The 23,889-nt window shown below is 45.2% G+C and overlaps 2 protein-coding genes across 2 annotated transcripts; one reads left to right on the plus strand and one right to left on the minus strand.

The window, feature by feature from the left end:
- Positions 1-1,299: 1,299 nt before the first annotated feature.
- LOC115731165 lies at positions 1,300-1,731 on the minus strand. The gene has a single exon (XM_030661802.2). The coding sequence runs from the start codon at positions 1,729-1,731 to the stop codon at positions 1,300-1,302; it is 432 nt and encodes a 143-aa protein (XP_030517662.2).
- Positions 1,732-16,800: 15,069 nt separating this feature from the next.
- On the plus strand, positions 16,801-19,235 carry LOC115726965 (sugar transport protein 1-like). The gene is made up of 4 exons (XM_030657067.2): positions 16,801-17,039; positions 17,146-17,468; positions 17,782-18,417; positions 18,614-19,235. The coding sequence occupies exons 1-4, from the start codon at positions 16,895-16,897 to the stop codon at positions 19,058-19,060; spliced, it is 1,551 nt and encodes a 516-aa protein (XP_030512927.1). The 5' UTR covers positions 16,801-16,894; the 3' UTR covers positions 19,061-19,235.
- The last annotated feature ends 4,654 nt before the right edge of the window (positions 19,236-23,889 follow it).

Genomic DNA, 23,889 nt, shown 5'->3' on the forward strand with positions numbered 1-23,889 from the left:
CGGATCATCAATCCTAGGCAGTGGGTATTTATTCTTGATCGTTACTTGATTCAACCGCCTGTAATCTATACACAACCTCATAGAACCATCCTTTTTCTTAACAAACAATACCGGTGCTCCCCATGGCGATGCACCGGGGCGGATAAATCCTTTATCCAACAGTTCTTGCATCTGCACCTTCAATTCCTTGAGTTCCGACAACGCCATCCTATACGGCGCTTTAGAGATCGGCTCCGTCCCGGGAGCTAACTCTATTACAAATTCTATCGCCCTTTTCGGCGGTAAACCGTGCAATTCCCGAGGAAAGACATCCGGAAACTCGCGAACTACTGTGATGTCCTCAATCTTCGGTTCCTCAACCGATACATCCAATACGGTCGCCAAATACCCTTGGCATCCCCTTTCCAACAGACGCGTCGCTTCCAATGACAAAATCAACAAGGTTGAGGTTCCACCTCTATTCCCAACAAATTCAAAACCTATTCCATCCAACGGGTTAAACTGGATGGCCTTACAATAATGATCCACTACTGCCTTTTGCTTCATCAACCAATCCATCCCAACAATCACATCAAAGTCATACATTTCCAGCACAATCAAGTCTATTCTACCCTCATGTCCATCTATAATCAGCCTACGGTTAGGACATCCATTTGCAGCCACTACGCTATCCTTTAAAGGCGTAGAAACCTTAAAAACAACATCTAATGGTACTACACTCAAATCAGCCAGTTTAACAAATCCATCAACAACAAAGGAATGCGTAGCACCCGGATCAAACAAAGCATAGGCGACTTGATTATGCAAGAGGACCGTACCTGTAACGGTCGGCGAATCCTTCGCCTCTTCACGGGTGACAGCAAACACCCTTCCTTGAGCCTGTGGACGATTCTGGAAGTTTTGTGGCGCGGCTCCCCTTAGCGGTCCTCTCGGTTGTGGCACCTGCCTTCCTCGCCGCCTCTCGCGGCGATCCTTCACCTGATGGCCCACCTGGCCACATCCAAAGCGAGCTCCATTCCTATACGGGCACGGACCCGGTCCATGTCTCTGGTGATACTGATTGCACGCCTCACTCTGGCGGAAAACAGGTTTATTGATCGCTCCTCTACGATTGGGTGGGATGTGATGTCTCGCTCCATACATAGGCTTCTTCCCTTGCCTCTTCTCAAATCTACTTGAGGACGTAAACCGCGACCCGGATGCGGCGGTCCTCTCAACCAAGTCTTGCTCCACTATCAGCACCCTCTCATAAAGGTCATCATAGTCCCGAAGATTGAACGGCGCTAGTACACTCTTAATCTAGGGCTTCAGCCCGTCCCCGAATCTTCTAGCCCTATCCTCGGGGTCCTCAATCAATCTCGGGGCAAACTTAGATAATTCCGAGAACTTAGCTTCATATTGATCGACGGTCATCGATTCACAGCGGAGGCGGACGAACTCGGCCATCTTTCGCTCTCTCGTTGTTCTCGAGAAATACTTGTTATTAAAGGCCTCCACAAAGGTATCCCACACCGGGACCGTACCTTCCGGGAAAATTCTATCCCCGATAGCTCTCCACCAAGTACTGGCGTTACCTTCTAGTTGATAAACGGCCGGGACCACCTTATCCTCATTCGAGCATCTAAGCAAGTTGAACACTTTTTCCAATCCTTCAATCCATTGGGTAGCAGCCTCGGGGTCTCCACTTCCAGTGAACTGCGGTGGCTTTAACTTGAGAAACTGTTCCACCATCTTTTGAGCCTTACGATCCTCAACTACAGCCACGGGTGGCACATCCGCCGGCGGAATTACAGGTGGAACTACGGGTGGGGCTCAGCAGCGGCGACAGCGACATTTTGAGTCCTTATCTGCTATCCTATCAACTCCCCCATAGCTCCTAAAGCTTGCATAACTTCTGCCATAGTCGGTTCTTGCCGAGCGGGACCAGCTACGGGAGGTGCGACGGGAGGTGCCGCTCCAACATCGGCGATCTCATCTACCGGCCTCACAAGCCTCCTTCGGGGTGCTCGAGGTGCTCTTCTACCGCGCCCGCTCATTATGCAGAAATGATGCGGAGTCCTGCTTACCCCAAAGCAAAACGCGGTCAGAAGGCGACCCCAAAACTTAACACGCAATAACAATCACATGCATAGCGATAAAAGTCATACTAACTATCCCATATCCCATCGCTCCTTATTACTCTAGGCCAATGACCGGATAGATCAGGCCGACCTTGCTCTGATACCACCTCGGGCGGGGATGTCACGCCCCGACTCTCGAGCCCGCGACATCCCTACCAAATCGCCACGAGGTCACGAAGGATAATGTCCCGGGCGCGTTATCGACCTTTCAATTATATACGCAAGTGGAAATGGTTTACTCCTAGACAATATATAAACAAACGGGGATAGCGTAGCGGGAGATACATACCGAGGCAAATAGTCAAAAGGTGACATGTACGGTTACAAGACAGCAGATGAGTCTTAACCCTACCGAGCTACAGAAACATATACAACCCCATACTTCGGGGCGGCTCACTAAGATCTCAAAAGGTTACCAGGTCAATAAGGTTAACTTCTCATCTACTCCAAAAGACTACTCTCATAACTTGGCCTTGGTATCCATAAAGCTCCATCACTTGGAACCTCAAAGTGGTTCCCACAACGGGGTGAGATATAAATCTCAGTGAATCAAGCCTAAGCTCGGTTAGGACACCGATTCACCGTAACCTCCTAAACACGAGGATTATAAAAATCACGATATAGACATATATCCAGCCATCATATCACACGGTAATAATCACCCACATGCATACTTACCGGTCTTGAGCCACACATAATGCAATGCTTGACTCAACCCAACAGCCACATCAGACAATCAATCGAATACGCATCACACTCACAAGTATGCACTGGACACCACACAAGTTCATTTATTAACGATGATCGCGCTCATAGCGCCACAATGATGAGGATCCACGCGTCCGGCGTGATCGACTCTCACAATTAATGCGATCCCGCATTCTTCCGGGGCAGGACCGGGCTACGTTCCTTTTCCCTCTCGGCAACGGCTACTACAAGCGGTGTATCCAGTGCACCCGGCACGGCACGGTAAGTGGGCATCCCTATACGGGGCTTCGGTCCATCACAAGCTGCGACCGGCATCCCATAATCCCTTAAAACCGTACGTACCATACGGGGCATGAATTATCGTGCTTCCGGCAAGTCGTGCGGTTCCATAAAAATGGTACGGGGTGTACTATGTGTACAGGACGAACTTGCCAGGAAAACCCATCATCGTTCCGTCATATGACCATACAACACACCCGACACATCAATCAATTTATTCTCTTTGATTTAGGCCGGATGCTCACACGTACGTGCTCAAAGACTCGGCCCCAAGGCCATTTTCATGCTAAAATATGTCTTTGATCTTGCACACGGTCATATGCATATGCAGACTACCAAATAGACACCGCAAAGACACACAGAACAATTAATTCCCAAGCGGACGCCAATTCACTCAACGAGCATCCGGGATACTCAAATCAACATTTCAACATGGCGATCCGCCCAAACAAAGCCATCAATTCAACACGAATAAACCAATTCGATTAGGCCACATAAAGGCTCAATTTCGTGCCAGAGTCATTAATTAGCCAATTTGATTTATAGTCGCTAATCGATCGCTCGTCCTTAACCTATCGCTCGCTCGCGATCAAATCACAACATACCGTCAAATTCGTCTAACATCAATTAGCCACAGACAATTCTAATTTAATCGATTATGGTCATTTACCCTAAACCGGGTTTCTAACTAATCCGACCATAATCAAATCTACCTAAATGCCCTACCGACTAACTAACTAATTCTAGGCGCAATTAGCGCCCTAACCAAGGATTAGGGTCAACTCACCAACAATGGCGGTCGAGGTCGGGTCGGGCACGAATTTCGAGGTCGGGGCCGAAATTCACTATTCACGCGGGAAAACACTGTTCACGCCGGAAACACTGTTCACCGGCGGCACTGTTCCGGCGACACTGTTCACGGCCGAAAGCGATGACGAGTTCGGCGGTGAAATTGCTGCAAACGGTGGCGGCTCGGCGATTGGAGGTCCGGCGAGCGACGGAAGCTGAAAAACAGAATTAACGGAGGTAAAACAGGGGAAACCGGGCTGAATTTGGGAGGAAAATCGATCTCACGGGCTGAGGCGAGGCTGGGGAAGGCTGGGGGACTCACCTACAGGTGGAGGACGACCTTCGGGACCAGCTGGGGGCGGCGGACAACGGTCGGAAGCGGCCGAACAGCGGCTGTACAGAATCGCGCAGAAAACAGGGGAAACGGGCGCGAAACAGGGGAGGTCCGATCGGGGCTCAAATCGAGCTCTACGGGCGGCGGCCGGCTCCCAACGACTTCATGGAGCTGTGAGAGGTTGAGGGTGACCGTTTAGGGTGGTCGGCGGGCGGTGGGTCACGGCGAAGGAGCCCGAAATAGCGGCGCGAATCGTCGACGCGAAAATAGGGGATGTTGGGCGACGGGTCTGTTCGGGGCTGAATCGGGACGGCGCGAGCGACACACGGCTGTGGAACTGCTTCTGGGGGTTGAGAGGGAAGTGGAATGGTGGTGGGTGGCGGCCGGAAGCGGCTCGGGGTGGTCGGAGCAGCCCAAAACGCCCACGGACGTGCAACGGGGCAGTCCAACATCGGGAGGCTTCTGTGGCGGTCCGGCGAGTCCCGCGGCGGCCGGAGGGAAGTGAGGTGGCGGCAGAGGAGGCTGGAAGTCGGAGGTGAAGGTTCGGGTTGGTGGTCGCACGAAATTGCCGAGGAAGGAGGCTGGGTGTTCGGTTCAAGGGGGAGGAGGTCGCGCAAGTGCAGGGGGAGAGAGAGAGCAACGGGAGAGAGAGAGAGGAGGGGAGGAGAGAGAGAAGACCCACGTGGGCTTTGACCGGTTGATCGAGGGGCTGACCAGATTTGACTGGGTGGGGCCCACGGGTCACTCAAATTAAAATTTTCTGTCTCTTATGCATAATATCCAAGGCCGAAACGGTTTTTTGATAAATCGGGACTAATCAGATTTTTGGCTCAACCGGTTGGGAATAAAATTTGGATTTTCACGGGCTAATTTCGGTCCGGAACAGTTTAGGCGCGACGAATAAAAATCCTAATTCGCGGCGACCACGATCGATTTCGAGACCCAATCGAAATCGAACGACATTTCGGGAATTGTTCAAAATTCGTCACTTGTGTCCTTGCGATCCAAAAATTTGCACCGACTAAAATGCAATGTCTTCCTCTTTATTGAATTTGGGAAAATTACATCGTTCGAATTTCCCGGGCGTCACGGATGTCTTGACGAGGTCTCCATTTATCCCCAAGCTTCTCAAAGTGCTTAGAGGACATAGGTTAAAAGCAGAACCGTTATCAATCGGGACGTGAGGAACCTCCTTCCCGTGGCACCTCACAAGAATATAGAGGGCTTTGTTATGGACCCGCCCTTCTTTCGGGAAGTCTTCATCCGAGAAGGATATCTGGTCTTTCAAGAGGATAGCTCCCACGAAATCTCCTAGTTGCACTTCATTAATTGTCTCCGGAACACGCACCTCATCCAGCACTTTCAAGAGGGCATTCTTATGCTTTTCGGAATTCTTGAAGAGATCCAAGAAGGAAATCTGTGCCGGCATTTTCCTCGGTTGATCAACGACCTCATATTTACCGGTCCTCACGACCGATTGCAACTTCTCGACCTCTTCTGCAGTCGGGACTTTCTTTTCGGAATCCGCCTCTCTCGGTGGATAACATCTTCCCGATCTCATTATGGCGTCAATCTCACCTGTTCCATAATCCCGATGAACTGCCCTTGAGTTATATTCCTCCACAAGCGGTAATTTAATCTTTACCGGTCTGATCTCTTCCCGAGGTGATTCGGAGGTTGACGGCTTTTCTCAAGTGGATGCTTCCCAACTGTCTACCTTATTCAGATCAATGATAAAACGAATCGGAGTATCTACCATTCTGATCATCTCATCTTCATGGACATTATTAGGGTTATGTTCTGGACCTGGCCTTACCAGCGTGGCATTTTCTTCATTCAGTTCCCTTTGCCTTTCCCTTCTGACTCTCAAGATAATTCCTTCAATCCTCATGCCGATTTCCACTAAATGTTGGAATGACGAGTACGTGTACGCATACATGCGGTCAAAGTATTCCGCCGGAAGTGATTTCGATACGAACTCCAGCATTTCCCTTTCTGACAGTGGCGGTTGCACCATCGCAGCATGTTTCTTCCATCTCTTAGCGAAGAGTTCAAAACTCTCATCTTCACCTTTCCGGATGTTCAACAAATTAGCTTTAGTGAAATAACCTCTGATTCCAGCTTCAAAGTGCCGTATGAAGTGTTCTGAAAATTCCTCTCGCCTTGGGACCCGGTCCGGATCGATCGATTGGAACCATACCGGTGCGGGGCCCGTCGGACTATGTCCAAAATTCCGGATCGGTGTTCCATCATCTTCATGATGGCCAACCATTTGGCGAAGATAATACGAGATATGCGCCGGAGGACACCCGGCGCCATTATACTTCGTGCGGAAGACCACTCTCGGGTTCGCGCCTTGAGGCGGAACATTTCTTGCCCGAGTAAGTGGCGTAATCAGCTCTTTCAACTCATTCATCTTTCTTGACACGTCATCTCCTTGTTCTTACAGTAGAGCGATCTTTCGATTTTGTGTGTCTATAGCCCGCCGTATCTCCAGAACCTGCATGCTCTCTTCTACCGCCATGGTATTCCTTTGGTCATCAATTGTGACAAATTCGCCACCATGTTTGTCAAATGACGCATGTAAGTTTCTAAATTAGAAACCCGCATATCTACCTCCCGATTATCTTGATCATTCTGAGGGGCCTCTTGATCTTTAACTTCATCAACCGTTCCCACAAATTCCTCACTTTCGGGGTCATCCATTCCACCCCACCCATCGGGAACAACCTTTCCAGAGTCCACAAAGAAACTCGGGGAGCGAGAATACAACACTTTAAAGTTGTAACCGCCACTATCTTCTCCGAGGTTATCCACTATCTCGCCTCTCTCTAGGGCCCTTTGTAAAAATCTTCTATCGCCTCGGCGGGCCTTATCCAGACGGATTTCATATTCGTCTATCTCTTCAATTTCCTGGCCATCTTTGATGTTCATCAAATATCCCGAGGGTATTTTCCAAGCAGCTCCCCTCGTAGGTTTCATCGCAAATTCCTCGGACAACATGTCCACCGCCATGTAGGTCCCCTTGAAAGCGACATCTTCCATTTTTCCTATGACGCCCGGATTGATCAACTTTTCTAAGCAAGCCCCATTTTGCTCCCGGGAAATACTTTCTCCTTCCGGGTATTGTGAGGCCAATGTCAAGACATCCCGCATTTTACCCATATCCACTATGAACTCCAAAACCTCTTCCTCTTCGTCTCGGAAAATCGCGTTCACCTCGCGATGCTCGTGTAACGAGTTCCGTTGCACATTCGGTTCAGCTTTATCAAACTCCAGAACCTTACCGTCAATCAATGCTTGTACTTTAAATTTGAGAGCGAGACAGTTGTCCACATTATATCCCTTTTCTCCCATATGGTATATGCATGTCCGGGTCTCATCAAACCCGGGAAATCTTGGCGGGTGAGCTCTAGGTGGCTCTTTTGCAACCGGGCGATTCTCTAGCAGCATAGGTAATAATTTGGATAAGGGTCGGGGTAGAGGGGTGAAAATAATTTGGTTCTTTTTTCTAAATTCTGGTGGTTTGGAGGCGGCCCGGGAGGATGTTCCTTAGGTAGGGATAGAAGGTGAGAAATTTTTAGGCTTTGGCGGGTTAGGGACAAAAGCTACTTCTCTAGTTTGCTCCCTATTATCCCTTTTCAAAGGGTATTGGCGTCCGAAAGGCGCTTCGGGTATTTTCTTTTCTTTCGGTGCCCACTCATGGCGCTCCGCCACCTTGATCAGGTGCGCAAATGTCCGACACCCGGAGGTGTTCAGCTTGTCGAAAAACTCAAAGGGAAGGGCCTTGAGAAATAGGTCTATTAGTTCTTCTTCTGGGACGGGCGGCTTTACCTGCACAGCCAATGCTCTCCATCTCTGGGCGTAGGCGCGAACGGCCTCATTCTTTCCCTTTACGGTTCTCGGAAGGTCCTCTCTAGTGAGGGCGGTTAGAGTGTTAAACTTGTATTGTCGAAGGAACTTGTCTGCCCGTTTGTCCCAATCGGCGAGCCTCTCTGGCTCCAATTCAATGAACCACGCCAGGGCTACCCCAGATAGGCTTTCCTGGAAGGTGTTAACCAAGAATGGGATGTTGTCCGAGAATTGCGACATTCGGCGCAAATAATACTTCAAGTGCGCCTTGGGACACCTGGTCCCATTGTATTTCCTCACAAAATCCTGTTCCTTATAATCAGCGGGAACCTATATCTTCTCAAACGGTGCAACCTTGTCGAACCTCGAAAGTTCATAACCCCGACTTGCCAGGCACTCTTCGATCTTAGCCAGCCTTTTAATCTCCTCTTCCATTTTGAGGACTTGTTTCTCCTTCTTTTCCAGATCTATCACAACGAGAGGATCCTTAGGTGGTCGCTCCGGATTCAAAGTGGGACTAGCGGCGGGTGCCGGATTAACATTCGCTCCATCGTAAGAGCTCGCGGGGGCTTGAGAATTAGGGTCAACGGGGTATCTTCCTTGACTAGCGATCAACATCGCTTTCATCTCCGCCACCATTGTGGCGATCATATTCATCTGGTTCTCCGGATTACCCACACGAGGTGCGAGCTCTTCTTGTTCCATCCTTAATCTGCGCGTTTTGCTACGAGTCCTCGTATTTATCACTCACATGTTTTCAGAACATCAAATCAGTATGGGAAATATTAAAGGATTTGGAGACATTGATCCGTGGTAATTGACTTCTCTATATGTATGCATGGAGTGCTCATAAAAGAAATAATATGTAGCTATTACAAACCAAATTGTTCAAAAGTATCTAAAAGATAACAAATATGCGAAAATCTAAATGGGGGAATGAATCTATCCAAGTCGAGGACGCTTCCACTCCTCTTGCTCTTCTGATCCATCGGAATCCTACGGGTATGGGTCTTCTCCCTCTTTCGACATCCACCGCTCCGGATCTTCGGGAATGTATGGCTCTACTCCCGGTACGTACGGTACTATATACTCTGGCTCGTAGGACTCCACTTCTTCAATCCGAGGAGATACGCACTCAGGTACATATGGCTCGACCATTGATTGGCGATACTCCTTAAACTTCTGGATATACTCCTTGGAGGCTCTATGAATGTTCATCTCGTCGTCCAAATAATCCGGCCATTCAACTTGTTGTAACGGTGAGTTCTTCAAAGCGTGAAGTATAAGTTTGATTTCGGCCCGATACAACTCCTTTGCTTCCTTAGTGAGCTTTCCTCGTGTCATATCAAACGAGAAGATCCCGGGACAAACATCCGGTAGTATCTCTTGTAGAACTCCAAATTGCCTCACCACTCGGATGGGGTAATATGCCACGGCTCGAGTACATCCCAATAGGGGAATAGGGCTATCTTCCACACCCATAATGCGAGCCTCCACAATCTTAGGCCAAGTTAGACGCCATCTAATATGCTCGGGTTTCAAATTGTCCAATAGCTCAACCCATTTTTTAAACGAGTGTTTGGGTACAAGGGATTGACATTTGAGAAAGGATCTAAGAGGGTGAACGTGTTCATTGATCTCGTAACACTCCACTCGGAGTTGAAAAGTCTTCATATGAGAAGTGAACCACATGTGGAGTAGCCCACTAGATGCTTGGAAAACAGCCTTTTTTGATGTTTTGGAACGGTTTAGGGAGAGAAAGGTCTCAACTAAGATCATGTACGAATAATCCCAGCAACAACATGCTTGTCTGGCTATGTGGACTATGGCGGGATCAAAGGTAGTTCTAGAGGTTGGGAATAAGACAAATGCAAAGAAAGCCAAGATGAACACCTTTCCCGATTTATGACCGGTTTCGGTGGGTAAAGAGGAATAATTATCGAAAAGGAACGAGAAGGTGAACTTGTTAGAATTGGACTTGTAAACTTTTTCAATCTCAGAAGTTTTAAGGCGAAGGAAACTCGATAAAGAACGAGTAGAGTCCATGTCTAGAGGGGGTTGAGCTATACGTTCTTCAAACTTGGCCCCGATAATAACGGTGTATTCCTCGAGCGTAGGGGTCAATTCTAATTCTCGGAAGTTAAATGTCATCGTGCGTGCGTCCCATGTCTTGGCTAGTGCTTGGATGAGAGCCAGTTGATACTCCACTTTGATCAGATCAACTAGTCGTCCCAGACGTCCTTCCACGTAGGCCTTGTTGATGATGTCGAGGCGATCCCACCATATAGAAAGCTCCTTGCGCGGTACCGGGATGACTTTGATGTCTCCATTCCCCATGATCTAAAAATGCAAAAAATGATGATCCTAAAGTCAATTACCACGAATTTAATATGCATATGCATGAAATGTGATGCGAATGTGCTAACCAAATTCCATGTCATCTTTTGGTAACATGAGGGTGAACTACTCCCACTTGACCCAAATAAGCCAAATAGGGTAGTTATGGACCTAATCCCACCCAAAGATGGCATGTAATTTGATTAGGATCGTTTAAGCGTAATCGGGGTAGAAAGTCGCCCACAATTTGACAACTCATGGAATTTACAAGTCTAATACAATAAAGTCGAAAGGGATAGGACATGATAGCATCTAAAGATGTTCGGACAATAAATGTCGATGAAAGTACATAATCGACTCAAAATATAATGAAACCTAGAAAATGCCCCAAAGTCGTACTAAACTAGACAATCGGAATGGTATCCTCATTGGATGAAATCTCTACTATATCGGGAAGTTTGACATCTTCTTCGTCATCGGAGGATATGGTGATGACTTCCCTCTCCTTAATCGGGGAGTACTTTGGGGCCGTCTTGGTCGCACGAGGCTTCTTCGCCAATTTCATGTACAACTCCCAAATTCTTTCTTTTTCGCGCTTGAGTTCCAAATGTCGTCCACAACGGGTATAATCGCAACTCTCGCTACGGATGCGGTTCCGTCCATTGAGCTCCCGTCCATGGACAAATCCGAAAACCCGAAATGTAGCGAGTACTCGGTCCTCGCGTCGAACGGTCCTCCGCTCCCATGTGAATACGTCGGATACATCAACATGACTTTGGGGCGCCATCTATCCTAAAAAAAAAAAATTTGACCTTCAACCCCGATCACTTAAACGATCTTACAAATTGTGATGACATGTCGTGAAAATGCATGATATGCAAAATTTAAATTTACAAGTTCAAAATAAAGAGGGTAGAAAGCCTTACCAACCGATGTTACTCTTTTTTTGGGTTTTTTGGTTTTAGGTATACCAACCGTCCATTTCACATGCACATGAGACAAGTGAGGTTTAACTCTAAAGAAATCAAAAAGGCTCGGGTATGGACCTAAAAAGGCTCCCGCTATACAAATCGATGGGCCGCCCACAAACGCAATCAAACAACAAGTGGGTAGGACCATCAATCTTGCATAGCGAGCGGGATCAAATATGGTCAACCCAAGTGCAATCAAACACAAGAGCTTCGCATACCGATCCCTATTTATGGCGACCTATAAAGGTGATTCGCGGCTCGGGTTTAGGCTCTTGTGTGTGCGGTGTCGTGATCCTCAAAATATGCAAGACATGCACAACAATTTATATTCAAAACACCGCTTCAATATTTGCATAAATAAACACACAACCCGAAACTCCATATCTGCATAAAAAATGGTTAGCATAGACATCACCCCTTATAACTCCCATCTGCATCAACATTTAACACTTTTTGTTAGTGGACGTACCTCATCTTCAAGAGCATCTGCAGAAAAACGAGGATAGAAAACAATCAACATTTTTATCGGCTTAAGTCCTCTTACGAAATTCATTCCCCAGCGGAGTCGCCGGTCTGTCGCGACCCTCCTCCGTCGTCCGGGCGAGAGTTAACGAGCCGATCCTTTTTAGATTTTTATATGAAGAAAACCCCGGTCGTCGGCGGGATCTTTTAGGATCGCGGGTCTCTCCCAAGACCCATTACTCGAATCGCGATGTCGGGTAAAATTTATCAAATATCGATATCGACCTTAGTGTGGTCGGGTGGCATGTGCGATGTGTACATGCAATTTTAGAGTCGCCACCGATCAATTTATTGAAGGGTATGATTGGAAAACCCTACCGAACGGTCGGGAGAAACCGTTAGGTTCCGCGAAAAAACTAGAGATTTTTTGGGTCCGGGGACTTGGTTACGCCAAATTTCATATTGACGCCCTTTCGGTTACCGATGTCGAGTGTTTTTCTAACCTAGGAATTCATGCAAATGGACTTTCGGGTGAGGTAGGCCCTAACAATCCTAAGTATTCATGTAGATGAGAATTTTCTATCCTAACAATCGCAATCATGAAACTAAAAGTGTAATCAATATAATCGCGAGCAATCCAACCAATCAAATCATACAGACATGTCTAAAATGACCCTATCGACCCACGGAAATATCGTGTTTGCATTCCGGGGTGGTTTGGTAAAAATTTGGGGCGGAAGGCCCAGAAGGGTAGAATGGTCATTTTTGGGGTTCGGGACCCGAAAATCACAAAATTTCGATTTGGCCAGTTGAATGTGGCCATTTCCTATTTTTTGTGATTTTTCAGAATTTTTCTAATTTTTTCTATTTTTTTGGAATTTTTATTTATTTTCTAAAAATGTTAGGAATTTTCCGGATCGACACAGATCGACCCTCGAATTCTCAAAATTCTCGATCTAGACTTTATGAGTCCCGAATCGATCTAGAAATTTTTTAGAATTTTTTTATAAAAATCTGGGAATTTTTATGAATTTTCTAAGTATTTTTACAATTTTTTTTGGATTTTTTCGGAAATTTCTTTTTATTTTTTTTTATTTTTTATTAATAAACCGGACCGGGTCAAACCGGTCAACGGCCGGTCAACCCGGTCCGACCCGCTCAGACCCTCTCTACACAAAAACGGCACCATATATGTATATACACTATATTTTTTGATTTTTTTAATACTAATTCCTAATATCCGAAATATACTAAAATGAATGGACGGCTGAGATCAATCGGCGAATCAATCTCAGCCGTCGGCTCTTCTCTAAACAAAACGACGCCGCTTCTGGAGCTCTACACTAAACGACGCCGTACCTATAAAATCATGGACGGCTACGATTAGATCCCGAGACTTCATCGCGGCCGTCGATCCTCACTAAACTAAACGACGACGCATTGAGCAAACATATGGACGGCTGCGATTAAACCCGAAGCACGATCCGGACCGTTCATTCGCTTATATGCATAAACGACGACGCATTCATGCCTTATGATGCAAACGACGCCGAATTAACTATCACTATGAACGGCTAGGATTGATCCTAGGTGTAATCCCGACCGTTCGTTTAGTTCCTACTCTAAACGACGTCGCAGCACCTATATAGAACGACGTCGTTTTCACATTTTTTTATTTTCTGCCTAATATATCTAATATCCGAAAATACAAAAAGACTAATCCGATGGCCCTAAATCAAACCCAACTATTTACGATGACCGTTGGATTGGATCTGACTAGGCTTATTCGTGCCAACGACTAACCTAGTTAGCTATGACATGGACGAATCACGGGGCGACACGTCGGACAGTTTGACCCCGTTGACCGCCACGTCGGTCGTCTTCTTCACCGCGACGACAACGGAATGGACGGTCAGAATGCTTCCGGCGAGATCCAACGGTGAGATCTCGCCGGATCGCCGCAAAACCACCGCCGGTCGACTCGATCTTACCTCTATATTAGCATAGTCAAAAATCAAAGTATTTTATCCAATAAATCGCGAGATATGAGCTATGCACAGTCACGACATCTCGTAGTTCAATCTTAAATCACAGAGCATAACTATACGATTCAAGCTTCAGAAACATCAAATGCAAGTTAAGGAACCTTACCTCGAGCTCTGATTGAGCCCGCAGTCATTGGAATCGCCCGGTCGAAGTCCGACCAAAGCGAGGGAGGTTGGAGGTCCGACTCGGGGTTTTTACGTGAGATCGATGCAAAAACGAAGTGCGAACGTGGTCGGTGATGTGAGAGGACAAAAACGCACACACTAATTGATAGGATTACGCTCGCAAAGACGAGTTACCATTGATGCACAGTAGGATGATTGAGAAGTCTACTCACCGTTTTTGGAGATCTCGGGTTGAATGGGCTGGCTAGATCGACTCCCGGAAGTCCAAGGAAGCTTCCGGCGGTGGTCCGGTGGCTCGATTTGGTCTGAATCGACGACGGCGAAGTCACCGAACCTTCGTCCGCAACTCGAGCTTGTCTTCACAACGAGAGCTTCTCTCTCCTCTTTTCTCCCTTTCTCTCTCTATTCTGGTGCGAGATGAACCAAATGAACCTCTCCCCGCGTCGAGAACCTTCCTCCCCTTTTATATCAAATTTTGAAATGGCGCGCGCACGAGCGAGTTTGGCCGAGCCATCCACACGTGTGCATACGCGCAAGATGGCTCGCCGGACGGTGACGGAACCGTTAAGATTCCGTCCAAAGCCGTTTGAAGTCCGTTGAGTCCAAAACGAGTGAGAATTGCACTTGGTTTTGAAATGGTTGACTTTCGGTCGCCGGGAGCTTTGATTATCGATTCCGCCGTGCCCCGGCGGCCATTGGCCGTGCCGCCGGTGGCAATCGACGGACCTTGACTCGACGAACCAAAGCCCCATCTCTATTGGTCCAATTAAGCAGGAATTGAACTCCAATTTGATCGTCAAAGTCCACCGTTGAACCTGTAAATGGCACGGGTGAGCTGGGGAAGACGAATCTGTTTGGACCGGTTCGACCGGTCCGACCGGTCCGAACCGGTTCGCACAGTGTTCTTTGTACAATTTTCAAAATTAACCATAATTGATGGGGAATTTTTGCAATTAAACCTCAAAATTGGACTTAGGACCCTGGATATTATCTAGGAAAGTGGTTTTGCCCAAAATTTCCCATCAATTTGCACAAAAGCCCCAAATTTTTCTAAATTCCCAATTTGGGGAAAAGTTCAATTGGATGCCAATTCGATCAAATTGGACTATGAGACCTATGCCAAATGATTTGGAATGCATAAAGACATAGGGGGATAGTCCAATTTTACCATGATGGTCCCTCAATTTAAAGTAATTTCAAAAATTGGCAAATTGAGGGACTAAATTGCAAACATCTTTGGGGATTTGGCCTAATTCGTGCAATTCGCGCCATTGTGGGTGCAATTGATCAAATTGAAGGTCAAAGGGACTGCAATTGAATGTCTAGACCTAAAATGTGCAAAAATTGCAAATAAAAAGACTCAATTGGTATTTTTTATGCAAATTCAACTCTAGGCGTTGTGAAGGAACACCTAAAATTGAACTCAATTTTTAATTTTTCTTGAGGTCAATATGAAAAGGGAATTAAAATAAAAATATTGAACATTTTTGTGTATTTTTTTGACCTCAAAAAGTATTTTTTATGATTTTTCAAAGATTTTCCTATTTTCCGAAAATATTTAAAAAAATGTGAAAAATATAAAAAATTATTTTTTGTTCCGAATTGGTTCCTTAGGCTTGGCCAAGGCTTCCAATGTTGATTTTTAAATTTTTTGATTTTTTGTGAATTTTTAGTGAATTTTGGAAAATAAAACTAAAGAAATATTGATTAAAAATCGGGTGTCAAGAGATGGCCGTCGACCAGCCACATTTCATGAGAAAAAAAAATGGTAGAAAAAATAAAATAAAAAGGAGAAAGCAAAAATAAAATAATATTTGAGAAAAATTATAAACAAATTGTAAACATTATCCACATTATCGTTGACCGTGTCAACCAACAACCATGACGCTGTTTTCCGGTCTAAATTGGTCGAGAGGACTAAATTGGCCGCATTAGAAATGGTTTAGGACTAAATAGACAATATTCAAAGGTTTAGACCAAAATTGATCTGCATACAATAGGTGTAGAATTTTCTAGACTGTTTTCCCCTTTTCTTGACATTTGACGAAGGTTGTTCAGCGCGTGATTGGCAGAAGCCGTACAATTTAAGGTAACCCCAAATCATATTGAGATAATCACGAACAATTGAGTAGGATAAAACTCTTCTTATCTATCTATTCCTCTCTATCTATCTATGTATGATATGAGATAAAAGAGCTTAACGACGATTATCTAGTACAATATCTAATCATTCAAATCTATTTGGTTGGATTATCATCTTCCAAAATCTTAATCAAATCCATAAGAGGTCTAGAGTTCTATCTCCTTATCTAATTATTCAAAAGCACTGCTCCGATATACAAAAAAACCGTTTATTCAACAATAAAAAATAATAATCATAGAATAGATGAAGCTGAAATTTTCTCTGTACAATAAATTTTTGAATAAATAAGACCATGTACGTCTAATTATAATTGTAATTCCAAGTATTTATGATGAAACGAAGAACATGACTTTACGATAAAGACTGTCGATAGATGGTAGTTGCAACAATCCGGATAGACCTATCCTTCTGGTCTTTTCTTTTTTTGATTTTTCAAAAAAAAAAAAATCTGATTTCTGCCTTTTTTGACGTTCCGGATATCCATAAAAATCGGTTGCTTGATTGTAAGATCATAGGATTTCGCAACTGAACCAATCCCTACGTTGTATCTTTCCTCAGTCTTTATCTTAACTAAAGAGTCACTCTTACTCTGTGAACACAAGACCTAGTCCGTGTGGGAATCCAATTCATAGTCGAGATTGAACAAAGATCGCCCCGAACGCCTATAAATTCATCGACCCTCCATTGACATCGAATCCATACTCGTGTTTTTCTACAGTTTCATAGCAATGGCAGGTGGTTTCGGCATCCAAGGAGGAGGCGGCGGCGGCATCCCCAAGGATTATCCTGGGAAAGTCACCCCTTACGTTCTCTTCACATGCATCGCGGCGGCCATGGGGGGTTTGATATTCGGGTACGACATCGGTATTTCGGGTAATGCTCTCATCTTACCAGGCCCTTTTATCTTTTTTCCCTCTTCTGGTGTATGCGTCGAAATTTCAAGTTTTATCTGATTTGGTCTCGTGATTTATTCGCTTAGGCGGCGTGACATCCATGGCTCCGTTCCTGAAGAGGTTCTTCCCCGCCGTGTACCGGAAGGAGGCGTTGGACCAGTCCACGAACCAGTACTGCAAGTTCGACAGCTTCACGCTGACTATGTTCACGTCGTCGCTCTACTTGGCAGCACTCGTGGCCTCGTTCGTTGCGTCCAAGGTGACCAGGAGCTTGGGGCGAAGGTGGTCCATGTTGCTAGGCGGCATAATCTTCCTCTGTGGCGCTATCATCAATGCCGCTGCTCAGAACATCGCTATGCTGATCATAGGCCGAATTCTGCTCGGCATCGGAGTCGGCTTCGCGACTCAGGTAAATTTCCTTAGTTACTGCGCTATTTTTGTACCGAGTTTTCTTTTTGCATCGCATATGTATGTCCATTCTTGTGCGTATGTTTTATGCCTTTAAAGGCATCATTGTTTTAGCTGACCTAGATTCATTGTTACTCGAATTTTCATAAGTTTTGCTTGTGAAAAGATGACTAATTACTACTCTCTACTGGCAAAGAAGTAATCTGCTTAAATCCTGGATTTAGTTTAACCATGCTTCCGTACAAGTAAACAAAACGAGAATGATCAATGAAATCGACCTAACTCAACGTGGTGCATGTACTTCAAAATCACAGTCCGTGCCGCTCTACGTGTCGGAGATGGCGCCATACAAGCACCGCGGCTCGCTCAACGTGCTCTTCCAGCTGTCCATCACAGTGGGCATCCTGTTCGCAAACGTGGTCAACTACTTCACCCAGAAGATGGCCAACGGCCAAGGGTGGCGCGTGAGCCTCGGCGGCGCGGCGGTCCCCGCCCTCATCATCGGCGTCTTGGCCTTCATCCTCCCCAACACCCCCAACTCTATCCTCGAGAAGGGCAATCCCACCAAGGCGCGGGACATGCTCCGGCGCATCCGGGGGGTTTCTGACCACCAGGTGGAGGCGGAGTTCAACGACATTGTGGAGGCGAGCAAGGCGTCCGAGGCTGTGAAGGACCCGTGGAGCAAACTCAGGAAGAGGAAGTACCGGCCACACCTGATCATGTCGGTGCTTATCCCAATGTTCCAGCAACTTACCGGGATCAATGTGGTCATGTTCTACGCGCCAGTCCTATTCATCACCATCGGGTTCGGGAATGATGCATCGCTCATGTCTGCGCTTATCACCGGTGGCGTCAATGTAGTTGCAACACTCATCTCCGTATACGGAACTGATAAGTGGGGACGTCGCCGTCTCTTCTTCTGGGGTGGTGGGTTGATGCTCATCTTTCAGGTACAGAAACATCTTTAGACTCATCGCACTCTTTACTAGAAATCTTCGACTATCCAATCCTTACTGTCTCATCCGACCCGATTTGGATCCTTAATTAAGTGTCTTTAGAACTCTCTACTGGTGTTCGATGTTCCTTTGTGTCTAGTCGCAAATGTCCTACGTTCCGCGAGAAATTTAACCAGTTGTGATTGCACAGGTGGCGGTGGCATCCCTGATCGGCTGGAAATTCGGGGTGACGGGCCAAGTGGACAACCTCCCCGGGTGGTACGCAATCGTCGTGGTGATCTGCATCTGCGTCTTCGTGTCCGGCTTTGCCTTCTCGTGGGGGCCGCTAGGGTGGCTGGTGCCGAGTGAGATATTCCCCCTGGAGATCCGGTCGGCAGCTCAGAGCATCGTCGTGTGCGTCAACATGTTCTTCACCTTCCTGGTTGCGCAGATCTTCCTCACCTTGCTCTGCCACATGAAGTTCGGCCTCTTCATATTCTTCGCCTTCTTCGTCGCCGTGATGACCGCCTTCATCTACTTCTTCCTGCCCGAGACGAAGAACATCCCAATCGAGGAGATGTCCCAAGTCTGGGAGCAACATTGGTACTGGAAGAAATATGTGGCGGTAGATGGACCGCCGCTGCCGGTGAAAGTTTAGGCACTCGATTTTCGCTGTAGTTATATTTATAGGAATTGATTTGACTATTTTTTTTCTCATTCTTGCAATTTCAGTATCTTAGGATCTTGCTTAGGTTTGAAAGAAACATCTGACGTACAGAGAGGATTTCGCATCATCGTGTAAACGATGTGTTTTGAGAATGTGATTCATTTACTAATTCGATTTTATTCCCTCGAGTTAGGAAACGTTTCGCGGTTTCTATTCTATCTTTCTTGACCGAACAGCAACCGAAACAAACACTTGCTTCATCGTCTTTGCTAAGACGAGTGGAGCAGACAATGTCCAACCTCTCCGCACTCACATCTGATATGTGGGAGGTGGTTGTTCATCTTTCGGACAGTAAAAGAGGTTCTTGTTCTATTTCAGTGGGAAGAACCCTAATAGTGCTCCGGCGGCGGACAATGGGAACTCCACTCAATACCGAGCGCTGAGTTTCGAAAGCGTAGTGGGTCCGAGACGAGCCCTCGGGCTTGTTAACAATCCGGCCGCTTTCTGTGCTCCGGAAAGTAACTCATTATGCAGCCGAGTGACGTCTGAAAACATAACTACATTCTTCCCGAAATTCTCTGATTCTCGAAGTTGATCCGAACCACAAGTTACTTGTTGCAGTCGTGCTGCCGAAATCAGGAGGGTTGGTGAAATCCAAAACGTAAGTTTCATGAAGTTGGAGCTAGACAGATAAACGTCCCAGAATTTCCTCGGTCATTCATGTATCATGTAGAGATGTAGCAAAGTGCGTCACGGACCTGTGTTTTAACTCATATTTGATGAGTTAGGTGACGTTATAGACTGCCTAAAATTTAAAACATGGGTTCAAAGGAATCTAACAGAGCAAAACCCAATTAAGGATGGACTCTAATGGGTGAGGAATGAATATGCTTTCAGGTCATTTAATCATAGAGCAATGCTAAGGGCACTAAGGCTCAGTATAATGGGCTGACCGAACCGAGAATCGCGTGAACCGGCCCATTTGGTCTTGTTCCCAATGTCTCCTGTCCAGTTCATGGTTTCAAAGGGGAACCAGACCGACTAGACTAACTAGACCAGACCGGACCGAATGATATTTTTGAAAAAAATAAATTTTCTAAATGTAAACCTACACTTAAACCTAAGATGCTTGGGATGCTTAGGGTGCTTAGTATAATTTCCAGATTTAGCGACAACACGATACAATTAACAAAATGTGGTTCGGTGAATATGTCGTTAATGACACATCACAAAAAAATTGCGAGCGGTCAAATGACCGGACCACCCGGAAACCGGACCGAACCGATCCTTGAAACCAAGAATTAGTCCTCTCGGTCCGACTCCCGGTTTCATCGCGGGACCGCACTGGACCGGACTCTAATGGGTGAGGAATGAATATGCTTTCAGGTCATTTAATCATAGAGCAATGCTAAGGGCACTAGGGCATAGTATAATGGGCTAACCGAATCGAGAATCGCTTGGACCGGCCCATTTGGTCTTGTTCCCAATGTCTCCTGTCCAGTTCATGGTTTCAAAGGGGAATCGGACCGACCGGACTACCTAGACCAGATCGGACCGAATGATATTTTTGAAAAAAATAAATTTTCTAAATGTAAACCTACACTTAAACCTAAGATGCTTGGGATGCTTAGGCTGCTTAGTATAATTTTCAGATTTAGCGACAATGCGATACAATTAACAAAATGTGGTTCGGTGAATATGTCGTTAACAACACATCACAAAAAAACTGCGAGCGATCAAATGATTGGACCACCCGGAAACCGGACCGGACCAATCCTTGAAACCAAGAATTAGTCCTCTCGGTCCGACTCCCGGTTTCATCGCGGGATCGGACCAGACCGGACCGGGAACCGTTCACCTCTATTTAATAGTATTCTGAACTACTTGCCTTCCTAGTCTTCCATCCGTCGAGTGTTCGCCGTAAATTTTTCTAGTTCCTGCTTTTTGAATGAACTTGCTGTAGAAATACTTGATCAGTGATAATCTAATTTCTCTGCATGTTATTTTTTTTTTTTTGTTTGTTATCCAACTCGTTATATTGCTTTGCCTTTGTTGCTTTCCATCTGAGGCAATAAAAAAAGAAGAAGAAGAAACGATCAATTGAAGAGTTGAATCAAGAACTATAGCAACCTATACATACCAACGTTGTGTTTGTTCACTTTAGCCTTTAGGGAGCAGAAGACCAAAGCATGTGGCTTAGCCTATCATTAGAATATGTTTTTTTTTCCCCCAATTTCTCTAATTACAATGTAGCATTGCTTAAAAGTTCTTCGGTGACGCCCTCCATTTCGATATTGATCCTAAGGAAATGCATCGCTAAGATAATTGTTTAAACTGTTGCTACGCACATTAGAAAAAAAGAAAAGTTTACTCGAGATAATTGGTACGGACGAAAATACGACGGAACGGTATTTCAATTCTTATATCCGGTGACGAAAGAAAATTAATGCGGGGATTCAAAAGGAAATTAAGGCGAAATATCAGATATATCCGCACAAAAAAAGAAAGAAAGTATGATACCGAAAAGGAAGCGAAAACAAGGTTCAATTTATGCCTTCCAAATATGGGGTATTTGAGTGAACCTGAACATGCACAGATCGGATCGGGTACGAGTTGTTAGAATTGTGATGGATGAAAATAGGTGAATATGAGATTTTTACTTTAAAAAAAAAATGTAGCTAGAGACAGAAAAATGATCTTATAAAAAAATTTCAACGCATCTAGAACTAGAACGAATGCATACTCACTGTTTTCGCGAGATTGGGCGTTGAGCTCTCCTGTCTTAATCCAGTAGTCCAATTTGTTCGATTTTCTTCTGTCAAAGATATGCTCAGATATCCTTTCATCAATCCCACCTGAAGGGAAAAAAAAAAAAAACTCAAGAACAATGTCTTACTGTACTCTCCTCACTTGGGGTATGCAAAAGAATCAGAAATCGGTTTGGTTCCCGGTTATAGGTATGGAGCCGCTCACCCAGACCACCCGGATTGGAGCGGTATATATGTTATATAGCATTCGTTCTTTTAAATTTTCAAATCCAATCACGAAATCACGGCGTCACCTCCCTCTCCCTCTCTCTCTCTCTAGTCTCAACTGGGCTGTGCATCGGCCGTCCCTTGCAACCTCGAATTCAGGGCCTCGCCTCCCTCTCTCACTCTCGATCTTGTCGCAACTTGGCCGCTCCTCCGACCGTCCCTTGCAGGCTTGCATTCACGGCCTCTTCGACTCCTTCTCTCACTCTTGCTCTCGGTTGCCTCCAGTCTTGTTGACTAAAGTCGCACTTTCCATTTGGAGTGTGAAATTTCAGCAAATTCTACTGGGTTTGTGAGCTTCTTCAATGACGCAAATTCCATGGTTTTGGAGAGTAATGCCCTGCTGAATTGGGTAAAAGAACATCCTAAGCGCAGTTTGTGACTTTTTGGACAATTATCCCTCTTTCTATGAGTCTGCATGCCATTTCCATTTTCCTTCAATGTATCTCTTTAATCATTCAAAAATACGTAAAATACAACTATGCGTATAATCTTTACTTATGTCAAATCTATTATCAAAAAATTAAACTAAAACAAAAAAAAAAAATTGAGAAAGAGATCCTACTTTTATTTTATATTGTCTCGTGTACGCTATTAATAGACATTTGTACAAGCGTTCGTCGTAGAAAGATATCCACACGGTTTAAATTATATATATATGTGGTATAGCTAAAATATATAAAAATTATGAACTTAAGAGAAATAATTTTTAACCCACCCGCGCATGTCGTAGTTGGTTGAGCTTGAGCCCTTCTTCCTCTGATGAAAGGTTGAGGATTCAAATCTCCTGGCCGCGTTTCGATATTTAAGTGGGGGACCTCGGCAGTGGGTTGCTGAGCCGGTCTCCCTCCAGGTATAGTCATTGGTTGGCTCTTGGGCCGGATGTCGGGAGAAGCCCGGTGGGGCCGGTGGATCCTGGATATAAAAATATATATATATTAACACTTTAATTTTCAATGGCGACATGAACAGTTTCTTCTTATAGTTGACTAAGGTTGTTCAGCTTCAGTGCGTGATCGATAGAAGCCTTACGCTTATACTCGTCAAAAGCATTTCCCATATCTTCAAAAATAAACTTTTCAATTAAACATTATATTAAGCACTCTCCTAATTAGAAAGCCTGACAAGCTGAGTTATCGATGTTCAAACGATATCAAAAGCATTTCCCATATCTTCAACAATAAACTTTGCAATTACTCTAAAGCTGTGTCGCGCACCTAATCCATACATATCCATCTATGTGTCGTGCACCTAATTCGTACTTAGTTTTCTATGTATTATACAAGATAAAAGAGCTTCATGACGTTTATATAGTAAAATGTCTCACCATTCAGATCTATTAGGTTGAATTATCATCTTCCAAAATCTTAATCAAATCAAAATGAAGTCTAGAGTTTAATCTGTTATCTCCATACCTAATCATTTCAAGGCACTATTCTGACTGTACAATAAACCTTTTATTAAAATTTAGGGTTAATACCACGGAAAATCTCAAACTGGTACACTTGTAATAAATGTATCCCAAACTATTTTTTTTACCACAAAAAATTTTAAACCGGTACACCTGTGACAAATTTATCCCAAACTGCTATACCTGCGATAAATTTACCCTTCGTTAGTTTTCGTTAAATTTGACTACCAAATTGCTGAATTGGATAACACGTGGCGCTTGACGGGTATACTAGTTTAGGGTTTTTACCCTCTATTTGTTACAGATTTATTAATTTGGGATTTTTTATGATATTAACTCAATTTAACAGAGGGTAAATTTGTCACGGGTGTACCAGT

Source organism: Rhodamnia argentea, chromosome 7, assembly GCF_020921035.1.
Source record: "Rhodamnia argentea isolate NSW1041297 chromosome 7, ASM2092103v1, whole genome shotgun sequence".
NCBI classification, from domain to species: Eukaryota; Viridiplantae; Streptophyta; class Magnoliopsida; order Myrtales; family Myrtaceae; genus Rhodamnia; species Rhodamnia argentea.

Bases quoted from the DNA above. Each gene is read 5' to 3' on its own strand.
- LOC115731165 (XM_030661802.2), bottom strand. From the start codon at position 1,731: ATGGTGGAACAGTTTCTCAAGTTAAAGCCACCGCAGTTCACTGGAAGT.
- LOC115726965 (XM_030657067.2), top strand. From the start codon at position 16,895: ATGGCAGGTGGTTTCGGCATCCAAGGAGGAGGCGGCGGCGGCATCCCC. The intron at 17,040-17,145 runs GTAATGCTCTCA...TTATTCGCTTAG, and splicing joins GTACGACATCGGTATTTCGG to GCGGCGTGACATCCATGGCT. The intron at 17,469-17,781 runs GTAAATTTCCTT...TCAAAATCACAG, and splicing joins GAGTCGGCTTCGCGACTCAG to TCCGTGCCGCTCTACGTGTC.